This window comes from Thunnus maccoyii, chromosome 14 (assembly GCF_910596095.1).
Source record: "Thunnus maccoyii chromosome 14, fThuMac1.1, whole genome shotgun sequence".
NCBI lineage: Eukaryota > Metazoa > Chordata > Actinopteri > Scombriformes > Scombridae > Thunnus > Thunnus maccoyii.
This window is the reverse complement of record NC_056546.1, coordinates 19,912,934-19,933,010: the sequence shown is the minus strand read 5'-3', so window position 1 is coordinate 19,933,010 and position 20,077 is coordinate 19,912,934. Positions and strand designations below refer to the sequence as shown.

The 20,077-nt window shown below is 38.4% G+C and overlaps 1 protein-coding gene across 8 annotated transcripts in view; it reads right to left on the bottom strand.

The window, feature by feature from the left end:
• Positions 1-8,809: 8,809 nt before the first annotated feature.
• Positions 8,810-20,077, bottom strand: part of LOC121911346 (neurexin-1a-like) — a 269,413-nt gene continuing 258,145 nt past the window's right edge. For all 8 annotated transcript variants that reach the window (XM_042432716.1, XM_042432717.1, XM_042432718.1 and 5 more), the window contains one exon: positions 8,810-10,779. In XM_042432716.1, coding sequence (XP_042288650.1) covers positions 10,475-10,779 — 305 coding nt within the window. In that variant the 3' untranslated portion in view covers positions 8,810-10,474. The remainder of the gene's footprint in view (positions 10,780-20,077) is intronic.

Here is a 20,077-nt window from a genome sequence, read left to right as displayed (position 1 = left end):
AATAGCAAATATTAATATAACTTTACTCCAGTCACATACATAATTAAATGGAAAAGGGATTTCTGGGAAGGACGCCACCACCTGAAGAAGGAGTAGGCAGTATGGCTGCAGCTTAAAAGTCAATTATAAAACTTCATTATGAAATGGAATTCACTGAAGATACCATTTGTTGATATATGTGATATAATAATACATAATAATAATATATATAGTATAAGTGATAAGTAAAGTTATTTATCCAAAGCAGTTGTTGTGAATCGAAATTTCTGAGCAATTTTGAGCACATTTCTATTCAGGGAAATTATAGTTGTACAGCTAAAGGATTTGATTCCCCAAATAAGAGCACAGTTTGAATACCAATGTGTGCAGGTATTAAGTCCCTGCTGCATGGACGCTGATATGCAGTCTAAATCCTCAGGTACAGCATGTCCTCAAACTTGTATCCAAAGTAAGAAACTCCACTTCTTTGTTTTATTTCCATGTCCTTAGAAGTCATATGAAGCAAACTTCATATAAAAGAGAAAAAGAGAAAAAAAAAACTGTCACCTTGATGTTTCCACTGCAGTTTTTCATTGAAGCCGGTCTCAGAGGACAAGTGCTAAGGAAAACATCATTATGTGGGGAGAAATGTACCGGTAATAAACCCAAATGGCACTGAGAGGTGCAGTTGTCAACCATGATAAATGGCACCTATGCATCCTGAATGTGTTTGGTGCCCTTGCCATGTTGACTCCCTCTCCTGAGGGCGGGCTCTCGACTGCTGGGTTTGGCCTGGAGCTCCAACCTTAACCCCCCCCACATTGGGCTTGACGCTGACAGGACGGAGGAGGCACTGAGATTGCCAGGAATTCTGACTCACAATGCTTCTGCTTATTCTCATTCACACTGTGGTTAAAAAGTGTTAAACATGTTATGCTGTAGAAAAAAACAATCTTTCCTCAGAGAGCTGTGAATATTTTCACATTTACCCTATCACAGTATAAACAATGTTTTATTTTTTAAATATTCTACATAACATAAAGGGAACAGCTTACCTTGTTATTGACACAGTTGTATGGGATTTCTTTTCAGCGGAAAGAGTTACCTGTCTCTCATTTCCATCTTAATTGTCACTTCTGTAAGTGCGTTTCCTAGATGTAATATTGTAGCCGCTTGCATGATAATATAATGCAATTATTACAGAAAGGCTTAATTTACATACCTTTCATATATCAGTTTTAAATTAAATGCTGATTCTGTGTGATGATCTAATCTTTGCTTTCTTATAGCTAATAATAAAACACAATAAATGTCAATGACAGTGTGTATAAAGAATATATAAGTTGAACCTAAGATAACACCATGGCAGTTATTGCAAAATGAAGATGAAGATACTGAATAAGATGCTTTTGCTCATTTTTTGCTTCTTATGTATTGATAAAGGGCATATATGCATGATATTTTGACATTAGTTTAGACATGTGACACCCCTCTGTCTCATTCATTTTGCCAAGTTGCATTGGAGTATAGACATCTGGCTGTAAACTTTTGTACTTTTAAAGAAGTTTTGTGTTTCATATTCATGTGTGCCTTTGGTAGTTTGAGTCTTAAGTCAAATCTCTGCCTCTCTGATCTACACTCATTCCTTTCAAAATCATCCGATATCCAAACAAGTTTCTCTGAGGTCACATCGGGACGTAACTTTTATTAGCCATATCTTAGTCAATCATACCAAAGAAAGATGCTTCCACTCGCTGTAGTCCATAATAATAATGACTTCAAATTTCTCCCATCTTCTTTAATATGAATAGGTCATAATAGTCAAGCTGCATGCATTTGAAGGAATTTATAATGTAAATGAGGATGATACCATAAGACACAGTATCTCATGGTGTAATAAAAACTAGACAGTGATGCAGAGCAGTTAGGCAATGCTGGAAATGGGAAAGAACCTCAATAAATTAGGAATTATTTAGTAATTAAGTGTAAAAGAACAGCTGGACTTTAAACATTTAGTAAGTGAATGTGTGCCTGCATTATAACTTTTTTGCATTATAAAACAGAATATGGCTAGACGTTGTTTTGCGGTTAGGCAGCCTCATTAAGTAGGTGCTTACAGATGCACTGAGCGTTCAGAGTGAGCACGCTGTTTTTAGATTGTGTGCCTGCAAGATGAATGCTCCTCGGTAATCTTGTAAGACTAAACACTTTTGCTGCCTGAACTTTCCATTCATTTTCATTTGATTCATAACATTAATATTAAATTGTACTTTCAAATTCATCCGTAATTATATCTACTTTAACCTGGTCAGCGAGAGTGGCTTCTATTAAGCAGTGTTGATTCATAGCAGACCAGCATGGGGTTTCTAAACAAATACTGAATAAATGAAATGGAAACTGATGTAGTCTGGTGTACTGCTGTGAAATAGAATCTACAATACGTGTCTCAAGTTCGGGGAGAGGGCATGAAAACGGGAAAATGGATGATTATAGAGAAGGCGAATTACATTAGTGTGTCGAATTAAAGGGACGTCTGGTATATCCAGCTGAGATAGAAGCAAAGAGCCTGAGTGAGAGAGGGGAAATGGCATAAGATGAATGCAAAAGACAGGGCAAAGACATTGTGTGTGAAAGTGAGAGATGCAGAGGAGGGAGGATGAGAGGAAAGGATAAGCGTGTTGCTAAAAATACTTCCCCACCCTATGAGTTTTCGTGTATTGGCATAGACGATCCGTGCTGATATAAAGCTGTGAGCTTGTTATTGTTATTTCATTATTCACTGAGTTTTGTGAGCTGCATATACAGTGTACCCCAGGAGGGAAAAGGCTTGAGTGAGTTGCCGGCTACTGGAAACAAACGAAAGTGCATAATCGACCCACTGAGAGCAAATTAAGGAAAACAACATTAAAATTATATCGTTAAGAATCTTGAACGCAATCAAAACATAGAAACTATCTGGGTCCATTATCTGAAATTCTAAACTTAGTGACTTGGTGAATATTTGACCACTAGGGGCTCTGTGGAACAATGTGAAGAGCAGTTGTGTTGTCTTGAAGATAAACTGTAGGTTAGACAAGGACATAACAGTATTTAATGACAGTGAATAGCTTTGCGAGTTCATTGTGAAACAAACAAATAAATTCAATCTGCTAACAACTTATACAGGCGGTTAAAATACGATGAGAACATTATATTATTTCTCTGCTGCTGTCAGATAACTCTAAAATAGAGCAATTGTTAACTCCAGTCTATAAGATGCTCCCCCTAAAAATGGCAGATTGTAAAATGGAGATTAGTGAGACATTATGGACTCAACCCAAACAACTAATGCCTGTACTTCACTGTAAAAGAATCCACATCACCACTGATGCCCTAAAACAGAGGAATTCAGATACACCAGGTGTTGCCAATATAAATTTATGTAACACTGAAAGGGCAGAGGAATAAACCTGGTGCTGGAGGGACAACAGTATGACAGGTCATCCAGGAGAAGAGGGTAACGAACCACTTACATAGTGACCATACCCAGACAGAGAGAGAATTGGTAGCCAAGTAGTTAAGTGTGCCAGTGGCAAATCTTAACACAGCTGCAGAATCAGCAAACCGTGACAACAATATACTATTGCAGAGGCAGAGGAAGAACAACCGAGGTCAAAAGTTTCAGCAGCCTTTTCCAGTGCATAACCACCTCCTTGCACACCAGGCATTCAACAGAGTAGGGTTTTGACATTGATAAGTAAGGACCAGAATATCATTACTCTGACCATGAGACTGTTGTGTTGTTAACATGAGTTTTAAGGTACTGATTCCTGAGCAACATGCATGAAACACTACACAGAAATTCAAGCAGCATTTATCAGAAATAATTGCCAGTTTACAGTAACTGCAGTAGGACTAAGTTATTGATAGGACCATACACTACCCCCAGGAGGCGATTACATGCATGGACCCCCCAAGATACACAAAATAGGAGCCCCTCCCAGGCTATCATTCAGTAACTCATTGATATCAAGCGGCAACCAATAATGAAAAACAATCAACAATGAAAAATGAAGCCGACGCAGAAATGCCAAAAACTGCAGTTCCTTGAATGGCCACTTGAGGCTGGCTCCAAAAGCGAGTCAATCCCCATAGACCCCCATGTTAAAATGCCCATCTTCACGGCAGAAATAAACATGTTAACAGCCTGGTACAAAACCAGTTTTGGTCTCTATAGATAATTTCCCCGTTCATGACAACTGTATGAGGGGGTGAATTTTCATATAACTCACATGTTTAAATTTTATTAAGGCTAAAAGTTATGCATAATTTGGGGCATGGCTGCTTTGAGTGACATTTGGGTGCTGTCACAGGCTAGACATTGCCACGGTGACAACATTGGTTATGTAACGTAACCATGGCGTAACCCCAGATTCACAGAGTATAGGTGTAGCCTTAGCTATTGCTATTTCAGTGTGCTTTCAGTTTATGAAAGTTAATTGTAACATTTTGTTCGCCTAAAAAGTCTTGTTCAGCATTTGGTTGTACTAAAAGACCCTCTAAGGAGTTGGATGTTCAGGTTTTTCCGGTAAGTACATTTTGTTTTAATAGTTTTAAGCCTGATTTTAGCTAGACAAGATTAGCATTAGCATTAGCATCACAGTTAACCATAGACTGTAAATGCACCAAGCTAGCAGCTAGCGTTAGGGTCAGCATCACCCTCTCGTCTAAATATGGTCACTTCTGGTCACTCCGGTCAAAATGCAAACTTCAAAACGGGAGACCACAAACCAATGGGTGATGTCATGGTCGCTATGTCCATTAGTTTTTTAGTTTCTGATTGGCATACATTGTTACCAAGTACCTAGCCATGAAATGTGTGAGGACTGTATCAATAGTGTTTGGTAGTTATACAACTGGACACAGAAGACATAAACATAAAACCATTGTGTCACCATGTATCTCATAGTGTACATCACAGGTATACTGTTAAGGCAGTGGAGACCATAACTAAGTAGCAGAATGACTCTTTGCCCAGATCAGGTATTTGCCCAGCTTGGCCTTGCCTGAACACCATCTACCTAAAGTACAAGGCTGGTTTCAACTGACAGAAACACAGCTGCACTCTCCACTCCACTATAGCGCTATATATGGAGAGAGGAAAGCTTTACACAGCCGCAAGGGAACAGCAGCCTTTGGTTAAGATATTGCATGTGGAGGTCAAGATAATAAACCGGGAATTGGGAATCTTCATGGAACACATAAACTCAGTCACTTCATATGTGACCTGAGAAATGTAGGACAAAAACATTTCATCCCTGTATTTTTCTAATCAAATGTCATATTAAGACAGCAGCACATCCACTCAAAGCACCCTATGTACAAACATAGGGTGCTTTGAGTCATTTCATTTCATCTCAGCTATTGCAAAAGGAATGCGCTGACCTATACATCATAAAGAAAAAATAACTGCTGTATACTTGAATGATCCATTACAAGAGGGCCAACTTCGTAGGTCAACACACACTTAGAGAAGAGAAATGTACAAATTTTGGACAGAGAAGACAGATGGTTTGAAAGAAGAGAGAAGGGGCTCCATGCATGCAGTGTATGTGAAACTGGATCAACTGTCCCTGAGAAGTGGGGGAGGTGGTGTTGGGTCTGCAATACCACTTATCTGCTACTTACACTGCTACTCTGACATATATTCCCAAATGATATCACAGCAATTCACACTTAAATTTATGTGAGATCTGATGACTCCTGTACAACTCGTGTGACTTCAGTGACTCTCAAGTGACATTGAGGTGTGAAAGACCCACAGAGGTTAAAAGGACTCCCCAGCAGTCAGCAGAATGGATGAAGCTTCTTGAATAAGTGAAGAAAAGTCTCTTTATTTTCACTTTAGTAATCCAAACGCAGATCCAAATGGATTACACAGAAATAATTATACCTTCAAATGTATTGTACAACATATTGATACACATTTTAGGTATATTTTTGATCAACTGACTTCAGTTTGTTGGATGGATTATATATGTTTGGGTTTATAATGATTTTTGAAGATTATTAGCCAGAAATATTTGGATGTCCCAGTATGTTGTTTGTCTGTGGGCAGGAAAAAGACTCATTCTTGTGGATAAATACTTTAAAGGAAACTCCCTCTTGTTCCCTTTGTGCCTAACAAGCACTCCTATTGTGTAGTCATAGAATCATTAAGATAATCACCATAGTCAAACAAGTTATTTAATGTATAAATGTATGAGTCTGAGAAATTTCCTGTGATTCCATCTGCTTATTCAAGCAGTCCCCTAATCTTGACAAAATCTAGATTTTGGTTTGTATATTGGCTCCTAAAATGGTGTTACAGACTATTCTTATTTTAATGTTTCTTTCAAAGTTTCTCCTGTTTGGCCCCAAACCTGCTCATCTTTTTTCCTCTTTCTACAATACAGTACTCTCAGATTTAGCCTCACCTTACCTACAATATGTCTTATCCTGTGCTGTATTGTCCTATATTTATATCATACCATACCATACTGTCAAATATTCTATTGAAATATGTTCAATCCTAAACTTTCCTTGCCACGATATTTATGCTGCACTGAGAAAATGTTCCCATGAGGACATATAAAGGAATCATAATAACAAATGTACTGGTGATCAGTGTTGAAAAATATGTTGTTATTGTTGCATTTCCATGACAAAATATGGGATATATACAGTATGTCATGAATTTGCAGTCTTACAAGCAGAAATTTATACTAATGTGCATGCAAAATATATAAAAAAAGATTAAATACAAAAAAGTATGCCCTCATCATTCATTTCAATGAGACTACTGCAATTGCACAGCAGGGATTAAAAATAAACAAACCAAAAAACACACACACAAACAAGTTTAACCTGACTACACTTGACCTGCCATCACAATTTAATGGCCAGTTATTTATGTGCAACTCCTGGTAAATTGTTGTAATTATACTGTTAATGGCACTATTGTGCACACAGAGGAAGAAAGTATTGTCACCATGATATACTATACAAAGAGGTAAAGTCCTGTCTCATAAAGTGCTGTGCAATGTTCATCTGATAAGTCTTCAAACTCATGGATGCTGGATAATTTAAAGGCCCTGTAAACATATTTTCTCCATCAGCCTCTCACTGTAAGTGACGGGGTTCTACATGAACACACACTTTTGATTATCTCACATGAGAGATGAGTAGTGTTGTGTTTTTGTCTGCGCTCTCTTCATTGGTTTTAAGTGAGCAGGGTTCAGTTGGAAAAGAAGTGATGTCATGTACAGCTGTGCACCAATCAGAATTTAGCTTTGGGGTTGTTTGTTTATGTTACCACTGTCAGTCAAAGCTATTCAATCCACCAGAGAAAGTGCTTATGAAACCATGAAACCGATCAGCAGTTTTTGAGTTTTCAGCTCTTAATAAATAATACGTCTGGATGTTTTTTTCAAAACATATTATTGAGAAAAAAAATAAAGAACTTCTTGAAATTTAATTTAAAACCATCTTTTCACAGACTTGAAATGGGACTTCCTGCATTGTATAACACCCACACCAGCGTGAGTTTGTTTTTTTTAACACTGGAGTTTTGGTCTGAACAGTTTAATATGTGATATTGTGTTAGTGAACACCTGCCCTGATGAAGTGTCCTTGAGTGAGACTCTGCCAACTGCAATGAAGAATTTCCATATGGAGATCAGTAACATATCACACATTACACATCATCACATTAGAAAGCTGCTTGAGCAGCTGATGAAGAGCTGTGACACTCGGGTGGACTCTCTTGAGGAACCATCTGTTTGCTGCGAAGGTTTAAATCCAACTAAGCCTACACCTTTGTGCTTTTACTGCTGTTCATCCCCAGTATCTGAGAATCAAATCAAATCTCCATGTAGAATGTAGAGCCGTTGATCTAACAAGTACCACTTTCGGCTCCTCTTGTCTCTACTAACACCCTTGTAGGGATGAACTGTACGTGTCAAGTGATGCTTCAGTGTCAAGTGCTGAATCTGATCCTTGGTCAGAATATCACTAGACTTTAGGGTAGAATATCCACTGTGAGGTTGAGAGTTTGTGACTTCAATTTAAAGTCTAGTAATAGCTTAGTGCTAAAAGTTAATTTAGCCAGACGATTATGGCGGCGCCTTATCTGATGGGGCGCACAGTTTATCTAAAGAGATAAAAAAAAAACTAACATGGTGTCTAGATAGGTGTCTTCAATTTTACACAAGATAGCTCAGAATATGTTTAAAAGCAATACATAGAGTGATCTAAATATGTCTTCAAACTTAGATTTTTAGTTCATTTCATAGTTGTTTTTTATTTTATTTGACCAAAGTGAGTGTAAATAAATGTAATATTTAAAGTTTTCAGACAGCAAGCCTTGTTGATAGCCTGTCCAGGGATTTACAGCCACTAGCTGTATTTTCTATATGTACAACCCACCCTAAACTTTGTAGTGTGAATGTGACACATCCTCTGGAGTGCTTATAATCTTTAGCATGTACTAAACATGTAATACATGAATGGATTCAATGGTAAAACAAACACCAAATTATTCCCTAAATTATAGAAAAACAGACATGAACCAGGTCAAACAAACAAACAAAAAACAGGCCGGTAAAGCTTGAAAATGAGTGCAGGATGACACACACACACACACACACACACACACACACACACACACACACACACACACACACAAAAAATCACCATACCTGCATATTTCTCTGATACATTTTGTCATAGACTGGTTTAAGTTCACTTAGGTAATATTTTATTCATTAGATTTTTCAAAACTAGTTTTTTATAATTATTTTTTTTACTTGGAGTACAAGAAGAGTTACAATTTAACATAAAACACTCAAGAAGAAATAAAAGAGGAGCAAACAAAGAGAATTTATGATCAGCATTTATAGTTCATGGTCATTTTCCTCATACTCATTCCAAGTACAGGTCTCTGGAAAGCAGAATTGACTGACAGAATGACAGAACAAACACAGAACAGTTGAAATGGAGACTTATTTGAGTTATTCTCCTCAGGTTTCTCATCAGCCCAAGCACACATCGGACAATCTTATAATACCACTTGGAAACACACACAGCAGGTAAATTTATCTTAATCATCATCATCATCATCATCCATCATCCTTATCACTCATATTCTTGGTCTTCATTCTCACTCATGTTAAGTGAGGATTGAGGAGGAAGGCAGTGATTCTACCAGTATCCTTAAGAGAGAGCCACACAGGTTGTCATGCCATGCCTCTCCGCATTCATGTGCAGTTTTTGGGACAGGTTAGGCTGCTACTGGTCTGGGATCATCTATCTCAGGTTGGCATTTGTATAAAAACTATATAGGAACACATGTAAAAACAGGGAAGAATCAAATAATCCAATTGAAAAAAAAATTAATGCAGATGTCTTCATAAAATTTCTATGTCTAGCAACACTTAATAACACTTATGTCTTCTTTTTTGTCCTTTTTTTATAGTTTTATTCCAAAAATGGTTGAGGAGCAGTTATAGTTTGCATCATCTATACAACAGGCTATAAAACACCACTTTGTCACAGTCCAGAAAGCACATATAGATGTGGTTGTACTGTATATAAACATATGTACTGTAATAAGATAATTTTGCGTGCATGGCTCCCGAATGATCGCTTTTGAGACATCCCCCGAATTCTGAGGGAACTCTCTCCTTTGAGTTCACACGATGTGAAAACGAAGGCCTCCAGATTTCTTACTGGCACAATGGACATTTTCTTCTTTTTTAAAACGTAAGTCTTTCAAGAGAAACTGCAGTCCGTTATCATATTTGCACTGCAGCAGCTCAGTCAGCCAGATATTAGTCCTTACCGGCCATCACTGCCTCTTCAGTGAGTGCTTTGGCTGATTCCGCAGACATCCATCAGGGATAATTTTTTTCTCTATGAATTCACCGTCACCCGATTTTTTTTTTCTCTTCATTTTTCTCCACAGTAAATGTTTGGCGTATTTATGTATGTATTTATTTATGCATTGTGTCATTTTCTCTAGAAAAAAAGTCCCAGCAACACAAACACAGGCAATGTAAATGAACACATTGAGTTTGTAATGCTGAATCTTCCTTTGCAAAGTGCATCTGTGCTCCTCTGTTTACCAGAAACAAGGGAGTCCGATCACATTATCCTTCCCAAGGAAACAAGTCACAGATGGGTTTATGTTTGGTTGACATGTAAGATATGTATTAAGTTCGTTTTCAACTGGTTGCCAAAGATGTTTATCCATCAGTCTCTGGACAGTACATCTTGTAGTCATTAAAACTGTCTTGAGTGCTTGAGTCTAAAGAAAGGTATTTTTTTCATTCCTCATATTTACTTTTCAGAGCATTGTCTTATCGGAAAAAACGACTAAATAAGGTTCATCTTTGTTATTATACTGTACACACGATGTCCTGATTTGTCTTTTCGATAAATGTTTAAAGTGGCCCAGCAGAGACCAAAGCTTTGATAATCACACGTAGTACTCCTTGTCCTTGTTCTTCTTGTTCTTGCTTGAGGTCTTTGCGGTGTTGACTGGTTTCTCTTTGACAACAGTGCCGTTGGACTGTGCCGAGTTGCTGATGTAGTTGCGACTCTCGTCTACATGGTACGAACCCTCGTCTCTATTCCGGTATTTGTACATAGCGTAAAGCAAGATGAGAATACAAAGTGCCGCCGCTGCTACGATGCCAACCACCATCCCTGTAGTGCTGCTGGACTCCCGGAAGACCTCTGATGTACCTGGGTCACCCTTCGGTCCAGCACCAGTGGGATTGGCTGCAAGGAAGACAAAGGTATGATTACCACAAACGTACTCTATTCACTGTGTTTTACAGTTCATCATTATTACCAGATCGATGGTAGTGAATGGGTGCATTTCTCCTAGCGGCATGTGTGGATCAGTGTTGAATGATAGCACAGACATCATGACTCAAGGTTGCTGAAGCCAAAAGTAGATATAGAATTGGTTTTCCCACCTAATAGAACAGCATGCAGTTACAAAGTAATCTATGAAATCTATGAAAATGAAGAATCTGAATCTTAAAGAATTTAACAATCCCATTGCTATGCCAGCTAAAACTGTCAAAAATGACCCAAACATTTAAATGAGACACAAATACCCCATGTAGAAGTTCTTATAAAACTCTTAAAGACTATATTTTATATCCTTTGGCAGTCAGAAAACCTTACATTACTGTAGAAATTATATGGAAATGCTACACAGTCATTCCTGCACCACCCTCACTTTCGATAAATGTATGAGCTGGACATTTTTGTCAACTTAAGTACATGTCATTTCACCTGTCTAATCTACTGCCCACTGGCATTTTAATTCCTGCAGAACATTATTCTGATGACAGTCACTGAACTGTACATGGGAGTGTGAAGAAGGTGAGAGGCTGTACTGTAGGATGGAGAGATTTGCTTAATTCAGAAACAAAAAACCGACAAGAATTCGATTCATACGAGAAACACAGTTTAAAGCTCACAGCTCATTACGTGTTTAACAGCACAGTCATGAATGAGCAGAACGCATTCCCAACAGTCACTATACATTCACGCAGCATGACTGTACCACATAGTCACTGAAAATAAATATTTCAGGCAAGACAATTCTTCAATTGACTCAGCAGATTTTGCCAAAGGCTGTCCCCACTTCTGTTTTGAAATCCTGCCATTCAATGGAGCATATTCTGAAAACACGTCAGCCCCCTGATATTATTCAGTCCTCCTGGCACATCTCACTGTGTGTTTTTGTAGCAGTCATCATTTCTGCTTAAGCCGCCTTTGTTGCGTTTGTGAAATCCAAACACTCAACACTAACAATTGGAAATGAAAGCAATCTGTTTCCACTGGATCGGGGCAAAAAAAAAAAAAAAAAAGAAAATATTTGAGGGATTTACAGCTGGGTTCAGATCATACTTATGTTGATGTGAAGATGTTAAGCTTTGATTTGCATTTGCGCTGGACAAACTAACAATAACAACAGAAACATAAATAGCTGTGCTGAGATGTAGGTCTGACTTATTTTCTCTGTGTTGACTGCACAGTCATGTTAAAAGTATTTTAACAAGCTTTGCAGAATTTCACTGATCTGCTGCTCCGTGTCCTTGGCCAAAGAGTTGCTGAAACACTCTTATAGTGTAACGGCTGGTGAGAATATAGTGCAGCAATGGTGATCCAGCACTAAGAAGTAATACATGGAGCACTTTTTTATTCCCCAGCACATACTGTAGAGTGCCAGTTTAATAAAAAATCATTGTTATTGACACTTTGTGGAATTCATAAAAAGGGAAGATGAGATCATGAACAGAATCTAATGGCATATACATTAATAGTAACTATGATATTCATCTGAATATTCATCAATATTTATGCGATCAAGTCATTTGTCATCAAACTAATTAGATTTTACTTCTACAATGACAGCTATCTATATTTTTTTATATTTTAACATGAATATTTGACATTTATTGAAATCCATTCCTCACGTTCCGTCCCTTATGTCCCATTTTGCTGCCCCACTTTTCTGACTACTTTTTTAGAAAGCATTTTTCGTTTTAGAAAATAATTGCATCCTTCAGCTTTGATATCGAACCGGCTCAAAAAAATCCCTCTAAAACAGAAACCACAACATTGTCTCTTTATAATTTCAATCCTTTGATCTTCAGCAGTCAGCGTAATATTTCCACATGAGTAACTGTCTTCCTAAACTTGAACTCAGTATCCATAGTGGAGAATAAACTCTCTTACATCAAAAGGAAATGACATGGAAAACAAAATTTTGCTACAATTGAAGTTCGTCATAATCACCTTTTTCTTCATCTCATCACATCCTTATTTTACAGTATGACAAACTAACTTCTGTGAGTGTTGTATAAAAAGGTTGTTTCTTCTCGGTCCGTGAAGGACAGGCAGAATTAATGAGATGACACAGCATATCCCATCCTACATACTACTTTTGTGGCAATTTCTCAATGTCGAACAAGCACAAAATAAATGCGAGACAGTTCTTCAGGATTTGTTGGTGAAGGTGTGCCTGTCCTTCAGATTCCAGTGAATATAACATATAGTTATTGCCATGCCAATTTAAAGGACCATACAGGTGATTTTACACGTTTTGTCTTATTTACTACAAATCACATACTTTACATTACAGCTAACAATTTCTCTTATCTACAATATAATTTATAATATAATTAGCAAACTCTTGAAACTTAAAACTATCACAGTGAACATAAAGACTGCATTTACTAACTGTGGCAACATTACATTATTTCTGCTTGTTTGTGCAGTTAATGCAGTTAAATCAATAGATAACACCACTTTGGCAAATATTAATGAAGACTTGATGTGTACTGTGATGGACTAGACAATTCCAGTTTCAGGAGTCTGCCATTTCATTTTTGTGCCATACGGAAATGAATAGAAACCAGTGGCTGCCTGGATGTGTTTTTTAGCAGGATACCAAAAATACATTTAAAAACAGTCGACAAAAATGTTAAGTATTAGTGATTTGTAGTTAAGCTAAAACGTACCAACAAACAATTTGCAGACATTACAAACACTCCATTTACACTATAATGAGCTTTAAATGTTCAATATCACTAACTACTATGTCCCATTCTGCTGCCCCACTTTTCTGACAACTTTTTTAGAAGGTGTTTTGGTTTTAAAAAATAATTGCATTCTTCAGCTTTGATATCAAACCAGCTTTAAAAAATCCCTCTAAAACAGAAACTAGTAAGTGTATGACGGTACACTTTTGGGGATCATTTCTGCTAGTGAATAGGGAAGTGATTGCACATCAACACGCCCAATTCATATTTTGAATGCTGTCCAAGTCATAATACAGCCTTCCTTATGTGTCTGAGAGCTCTCCTCACTCTTCTTTCTTTTGTCTCTCACTCGGTGTCGATGACCTTGGAGATAAAGCACTTTTTGATTGCATTCATCTCTCTTCTTGAGCGACAGTTTAATGTTCAAACAAAAATTGCTTTGAATGGTGTAATATGGGCTAATGACCCACACAGATGGCACATGTGTCTATTTTAGGTAGATCTTGTTCATGCCAACATAAAAGGGCATGAAAACTGTAAAGGGCAAAAGTTCTTTAAGCTGCCTGCCGTTCATTGACATGTTTTCCACCATGGTTAGACTGATCAGTGGTCCAAGTAAGCTTCCAATGCCAGCAGACATTCAAGGACAAGCGGAGAGTACCACTGGGGGATTGAGTGTGACTGAGCGTTGCAACAGATTAGCTCTGCTTGTGACAAGCCCACTTATCCTTGCAGACAGGTGTGAAGAATGCTCTCGCCTTGTGGGCAAAAGCCACTGGTTGACACGGCTCTTCCCCAGCATTGTGCGGGCATTAACGGTGAGTTACTTTCATATTTGCTATCTATCCTTTGTTCGGGGTCAAAAAGTTGAAAGTGTAGATAACATAGCAGGTTGATGGAGGAGAGAGCTCTCGATGTGGCACTCGAGGGTTGTATATGAGACCTTTGCTGTCTCCTACAGCGAGGCGACAGTTGGAAAAGTCAAAATGTTAAATAAGTAAGTGATGTGATCCATTCATTTAATTTTACATGTAACTTACACGCACAGAAAGATATCTGCAGAAACTCTAATCTTTCCCTGCCAAATCCAATTTAATATCTTAACAAAGAAAGCTGGGTAGTGACCACTACTTAAAGGATTAACACTACATTTAGCACAGTGCTGACACAGCCATGTTTTGTTCAAAAAGATTAGCATTCATTACAGCTCATTAGCTTGCATTTAGTCCCAGCAGTGTCTATCAAACAGCAACCTGATGGCAGGCAGGGATCTTCCATAGTCCCTCAGATTAATTGATACAGCTGATGATGCGGCTCATTTGTTACCCGTGTGCCTGGCTGTGCACCTTGGACTTTCTTTCCCTCAAGTTGGGCAAAGTGATATGGCAGACACGAGGCCTTCAAGAAGGCTTCATAAGACTTCAGTCAAAATGCATCTGCCTGTCTGTTCATTAACACTCCATCACCTCAGATTGAAGGCACATAAACTGAGAAAGAAATAGCGCCTGAAACAAGTGTTTAAAATGATGGCTGCTCTTATACGCTCTACTCGAGCGTACCCAAGGGTAAAATTAGACGTGAGGAAAATGACCTTAAAGTGGCACCTAGCTTCATGGTGGCATAGCGGGGGTGCAGCGATAGAGGTAAACTCAGGGGGGTTAACTTTTGAAGGATTGCACTTGTGTAAAAGCTGGCGGAATAACTTTCTCCTCTCTGTCTCATCCCAGAGCGAGACTTGAATTACAGTATCACATCCAGACCATCATAAAGTCCTTGCTGTTTTATTCACAAGGACAACAGTTAATGTTTCAGTCATTTCGTTACAAATCATTTCCCTTCACCAAGCCTTGCTGATATTCCTGTTGTAGAGATGCACAAGGAAAACCGTAAACAAAGAAGCATGGATGATCACATACATGACCCTCATCCATAATATTAGTGAGGAAAATGAAAATAGCCTGGCCAAGAATTACCTTCGCCATACACAGAGGCACTGAAGAGTGCAATGACATGAACACTGAGATTGGTTTGGCTTCAATGTTCTGGTAACTGCAGGGTTTGTTTGATAGCATCTTTCCTCTTAACTCTTCCTGGATTCTTTAGTATGGCTAAACGGGCTCGCCTCTCAGAGATATTAGCGCTCGTGCAATGGAACTTGTCATTTAAAAGCCTGTGAAATGCCTGATGTGATTCCCCTTCTTTTTGCCTGACTTGCTTTTGCCATGTGCTCTCAAGGAGAGGAATGGGATCAGAGATTCCACGCTGTCAAGCGGGATTTGAATAAATGGTCCTCTTCAAAGACTATTTTTCCTCATTTGTCTCTAGCGAGAGGGTTCATTTGTTTGGTAATTTGTAACAGGGTGAGCAGGTTGACGGGGCCATGGATGAAGGAAAACACGGAGAGTGGAGCTGGGGGGGGGGTTACTTCAGGTGCGTGTGAGGCTTGTTGAGAGGTAATGGAGCAACCAGGACTACTTAGGATATATTGAATGGACAGACTGGGCTTGACCTTTCATTAACTGATGGTAGTAATGGGTTTAAAGAGTTTTGTAGAGTACGCATGGACGATGCTTTTTCATAAATGGATGCACTACAGCAATGCTGTGTTTATGTATCAGCCAAAGTAATTCAGTGTTATTTTTAGCATGATGGGTAATTAAAGGAAATTTTGTGTGCAACAGTTGATAAACATGGGCCGTGCACCGTGCATCTTTAAGAGCTTAAGGAGGTGTGGCTGTGGGAAGCCTTCAGAGCGACCCGGGCTTAGTTGGCATGCTCGGTGACACATTGCTGTTATTCAGCCAGATTAGTGTTATACCATCTTCTTACTTCACATATCCAGTCGTAATCACAAGCTGTCAGAGCCGTCATATAGTTGGGGATCAGTCTGCAGACAGGTCACTGTATCAACTGCAGCAGAGCCAAAACACTTATTAAATCCCTCTTCCCTCTATAATTATCCGAGTGTCCTCGAGAAGTGATGCAAGCCATCCTGTACTTGTGACATGCTGGCAGAATGCCTGATGACAGCATGCATGTGTGAGTCTGGAGTGGCTCCGCACATGCTGATGGTGGATGATGAACAGAGAGCTGAGTGAGCATGAAATGAGGTTCGAGTGAGAATTACTAAAAGGTGTTTGATTTAGCCCAGTAACAGGTATGCTGCAGTTTAAGCCTTTGCCCTGAGGGGTTCCTCTAAAAGAGGCGAGATGAAAGAAGAGGGCTAAGCTTACTCAGCATAAACGCCACAAGTCTGGAGTTCATCTCTTGTTTAGATTCTTAAAGAGTCTTATGCTTAGGTTACACTTTCCTATGGTCTATAAACAGGAGCTTCAAGACTGCATAAAAGCTGAAGTCTGCTGCAAATACTTACCCAGATCTAAACTACAGACTCGCACTGTTCAATTCTGAAACATTTTTGACACAATATGTTCTGCAAACTGTCTATGACATATGAAGGCACTCTGTTATTCCAATATTTCTGCTTGAAATCCTCAAAACCTTATTTTAGGAATCATATTAGTGGCTCTATCATAGAAATTGTGATCACTAATGTTTTTTTTGTGCTCATTAACCTTCCCTTGCAAATGCACGACCTTGCATTGCAGCCTATGGTTTGGTTTTAGCACACAGAAGTGTATCATTTACTGGAGACTAGTCCACATTCACAACATAATGGTCAACATTATATGATACACATTTTTACTTCTCTTGCTCAGGAAATAACAGTATTGTAAGCGCACAGATCAAAGGTCTTTCTTCCTGTTGCTACAGGGAGAAATCAATAGAGAAAAATGCAGACAGAGTTAACATTTCAGTGTATTTTCCAAAAGCATTTTACTGATTGGTCAACTGTGAATTGTTGGCTAATATTTCCAAGCCCTAACTGACTTATATTATTACCGTAACGGACCTTTGGTTGGGTGTCTTTTCTTTACTTGGGTATGCAAAATCTTTCATGCCCTACTTAGACTTATAAACAGACACATTGTGTTAGCATCAATGTCAGCAAACCAAAAAGATGTGTGGTAGAAAAATAAAAAATAATTGAAAATATAAATATGGTGGGATCAGTAAAGAGAAAGACTGACAGTGAGTGTGAAATCCTGTTTTCTTTGAGAACACACTTCATTTAAAATAGGATGTAGAAAGAAGACTTGGAAGGCATAATCCTCACTGAAAGAGTGTGGGAAAACAAAAATGGCAAAATTCCATAAGATTGTCTGCATGAATTGGCATACCATGCAAATAATAGCAATATTTATTTTGCAAAAGAGCATGCGTGAGGCTTGAAGGTCATCGCTGTTGCTTCAGACATGTTTAGTTTGACGGGCATGAGCTCTGATCACATTCAATAGGCATCTAGTCTTGGGAAGGATTTTTCATTTGTTAAACCATCTCCGCTAGCGGCAGTCTGTTGGCATGCAAGGTGCATGCCACTGTGTTCAGCAAAGGAAGGAATGAACACGCAGTGAGTTCCAGCTGGGTATGATTGAATAACCTATTAAATGTGGGCAGTGACCTCTTAAGCCAGCACAGTGCTCTTAATGTTTCATTAATCTCACAGCTACTTTTAAAACAATAATTTACCCTAATTTTTTTCACTCCTGGCTGGGTGCATCCTCGTCATTGCCATGGGGTTAAAGAGAGTATTCATTTGTGGTTTGATTTATTGGTTTACTCTATGTATTGTTTTCCTACCCATAAATTAAATCTATTAAAACAAATGTCAAACACATTAGTAGCTGCTAATGTCACAGCATAATGCTTGAGGATAGAAAGAGGTTAGAGAGCATGGAGAGAAGAGGAAACTAGAGATGATTAACCTTAACCTGCCTATGGGCAATTCACAGTAAAGAGCTGCTGGAGCTAAGAATAAAGACACAGAGATTATTTGTGAAATGTAGAAGGGTGCGTATACCAGAACTTGCACTGAGGCTGCAGGCTGGTACTTGTATTTGACAAGGAGCCCATTTCTTTCATACAAATCATATTTCACATGACTGCTTGTTACATAATTAATATGGTGGAGAAGGTAAGGGTGTAAAAATATAAAAGATAAACACCCTGCCAATGCTTCAATGCTACGTTTGGAGATATTCTACTTCTGTGCACTCCATGTAGAAATATATTGAAAAAAAAAAAAAGAAAAAAATACATGAGAGGCTGAGATCAGAGAATTTAAGTTCAGAGAAGAGACATTGTGTATTCTGAAATCAAGAGCAAGAAAAACTTTCTTTAACATTACTTTTTTCAGCATCGTGTACGATGTGTTTTTTTCTCCCATATCAATTAACAGAGTATCATTTTGACCTTGTACACTGAGTTTTCCTTTTAAAGACAGAAAAATATGTGCATTACAACAATCAATTATCTTCGGTTATCATCAAAACATCAGTTTGAATAAAAGTTCAGAACACTTTCTTTTATATCCTGGTTCAAGATTAATGTCCCATTTTATATTTTGAGAATTCAGTCAATACTCTTTTCCATAAATTCTTAACAGAGTGAAACAATAACAATAATATATGCTTATTATCTAATTCAAATTCTGGGTAAACATTGTTACAAGTAATAAACTTCTACCCAAGACTCAGTGCTCTGAATGATCTAATGGTCAACATTAAATATTAGATTTCTTTATTTATTGTGTTTTCCTCTCAGAATATTTTACTCTAATATTTTTTAGGAATGTATAATCTGACTAATTTGAGCCAATATGGAGGACTAGCAGCAAAGTGAAAAAAAAGAAAAGCTCTGAGGAGAAAAACCAAATGATGAGGAACAAAGGCAGTTGCAGGATGTAACCTTGGATATGGGTCGCCGTGCAGCAGCTGCCCTCCATCAACGGCCTGCATGACGCCAATGAAATGAAGCAGGTAGGTAAGAGACATCCGTTCCATCTGACCCCATGCAGCTCGGCAACAACCTGTTCCATTAACTTCCACCATGAAAACTGAGGGTTGGCACTTGAAAATCAGCGCCGGCCGCCATCTCGACAGGCTGTTCACCAGGCTATTTTCACACAAGCGAGCCCACAACTATATTTTCTCCAGATGATTGGCCAACACTTCATCATGGCCTTTCAATGAACAATCATATTTTTTTTGTGTGGAAAATGCCGTCCTCTTTCAGGCTAAATGTCAGAATTTATACAGTATTTCTATAACATCAGAATTGCCCTTTAAGGCACATTAGGTCATTATGCAGGATATCTGCATATCTTTTGTTACTTTTCAGTCTAAGAACTTGAGGTGAGATCACATGGAAGCTAAAGCACTTTGCATATTTTATTTTGCTAAACTCGTAAAAAATCTTCAACAATTTCCACAACAGGCATCACAAAGAATGGTAGTCAGTGATATTCAGCTGTCAGGGCCCTGCTGCTGAGTGTATGCACACTCCCCGAACCAGCCTCCCATTACAGATCAGATGTGTTGCAGCATCATGGGTCTGTGTATTCCTCTGTGGTTTCCTGAACCAGGGGGGAGGATTCAATTTGCTGCAGTATGATC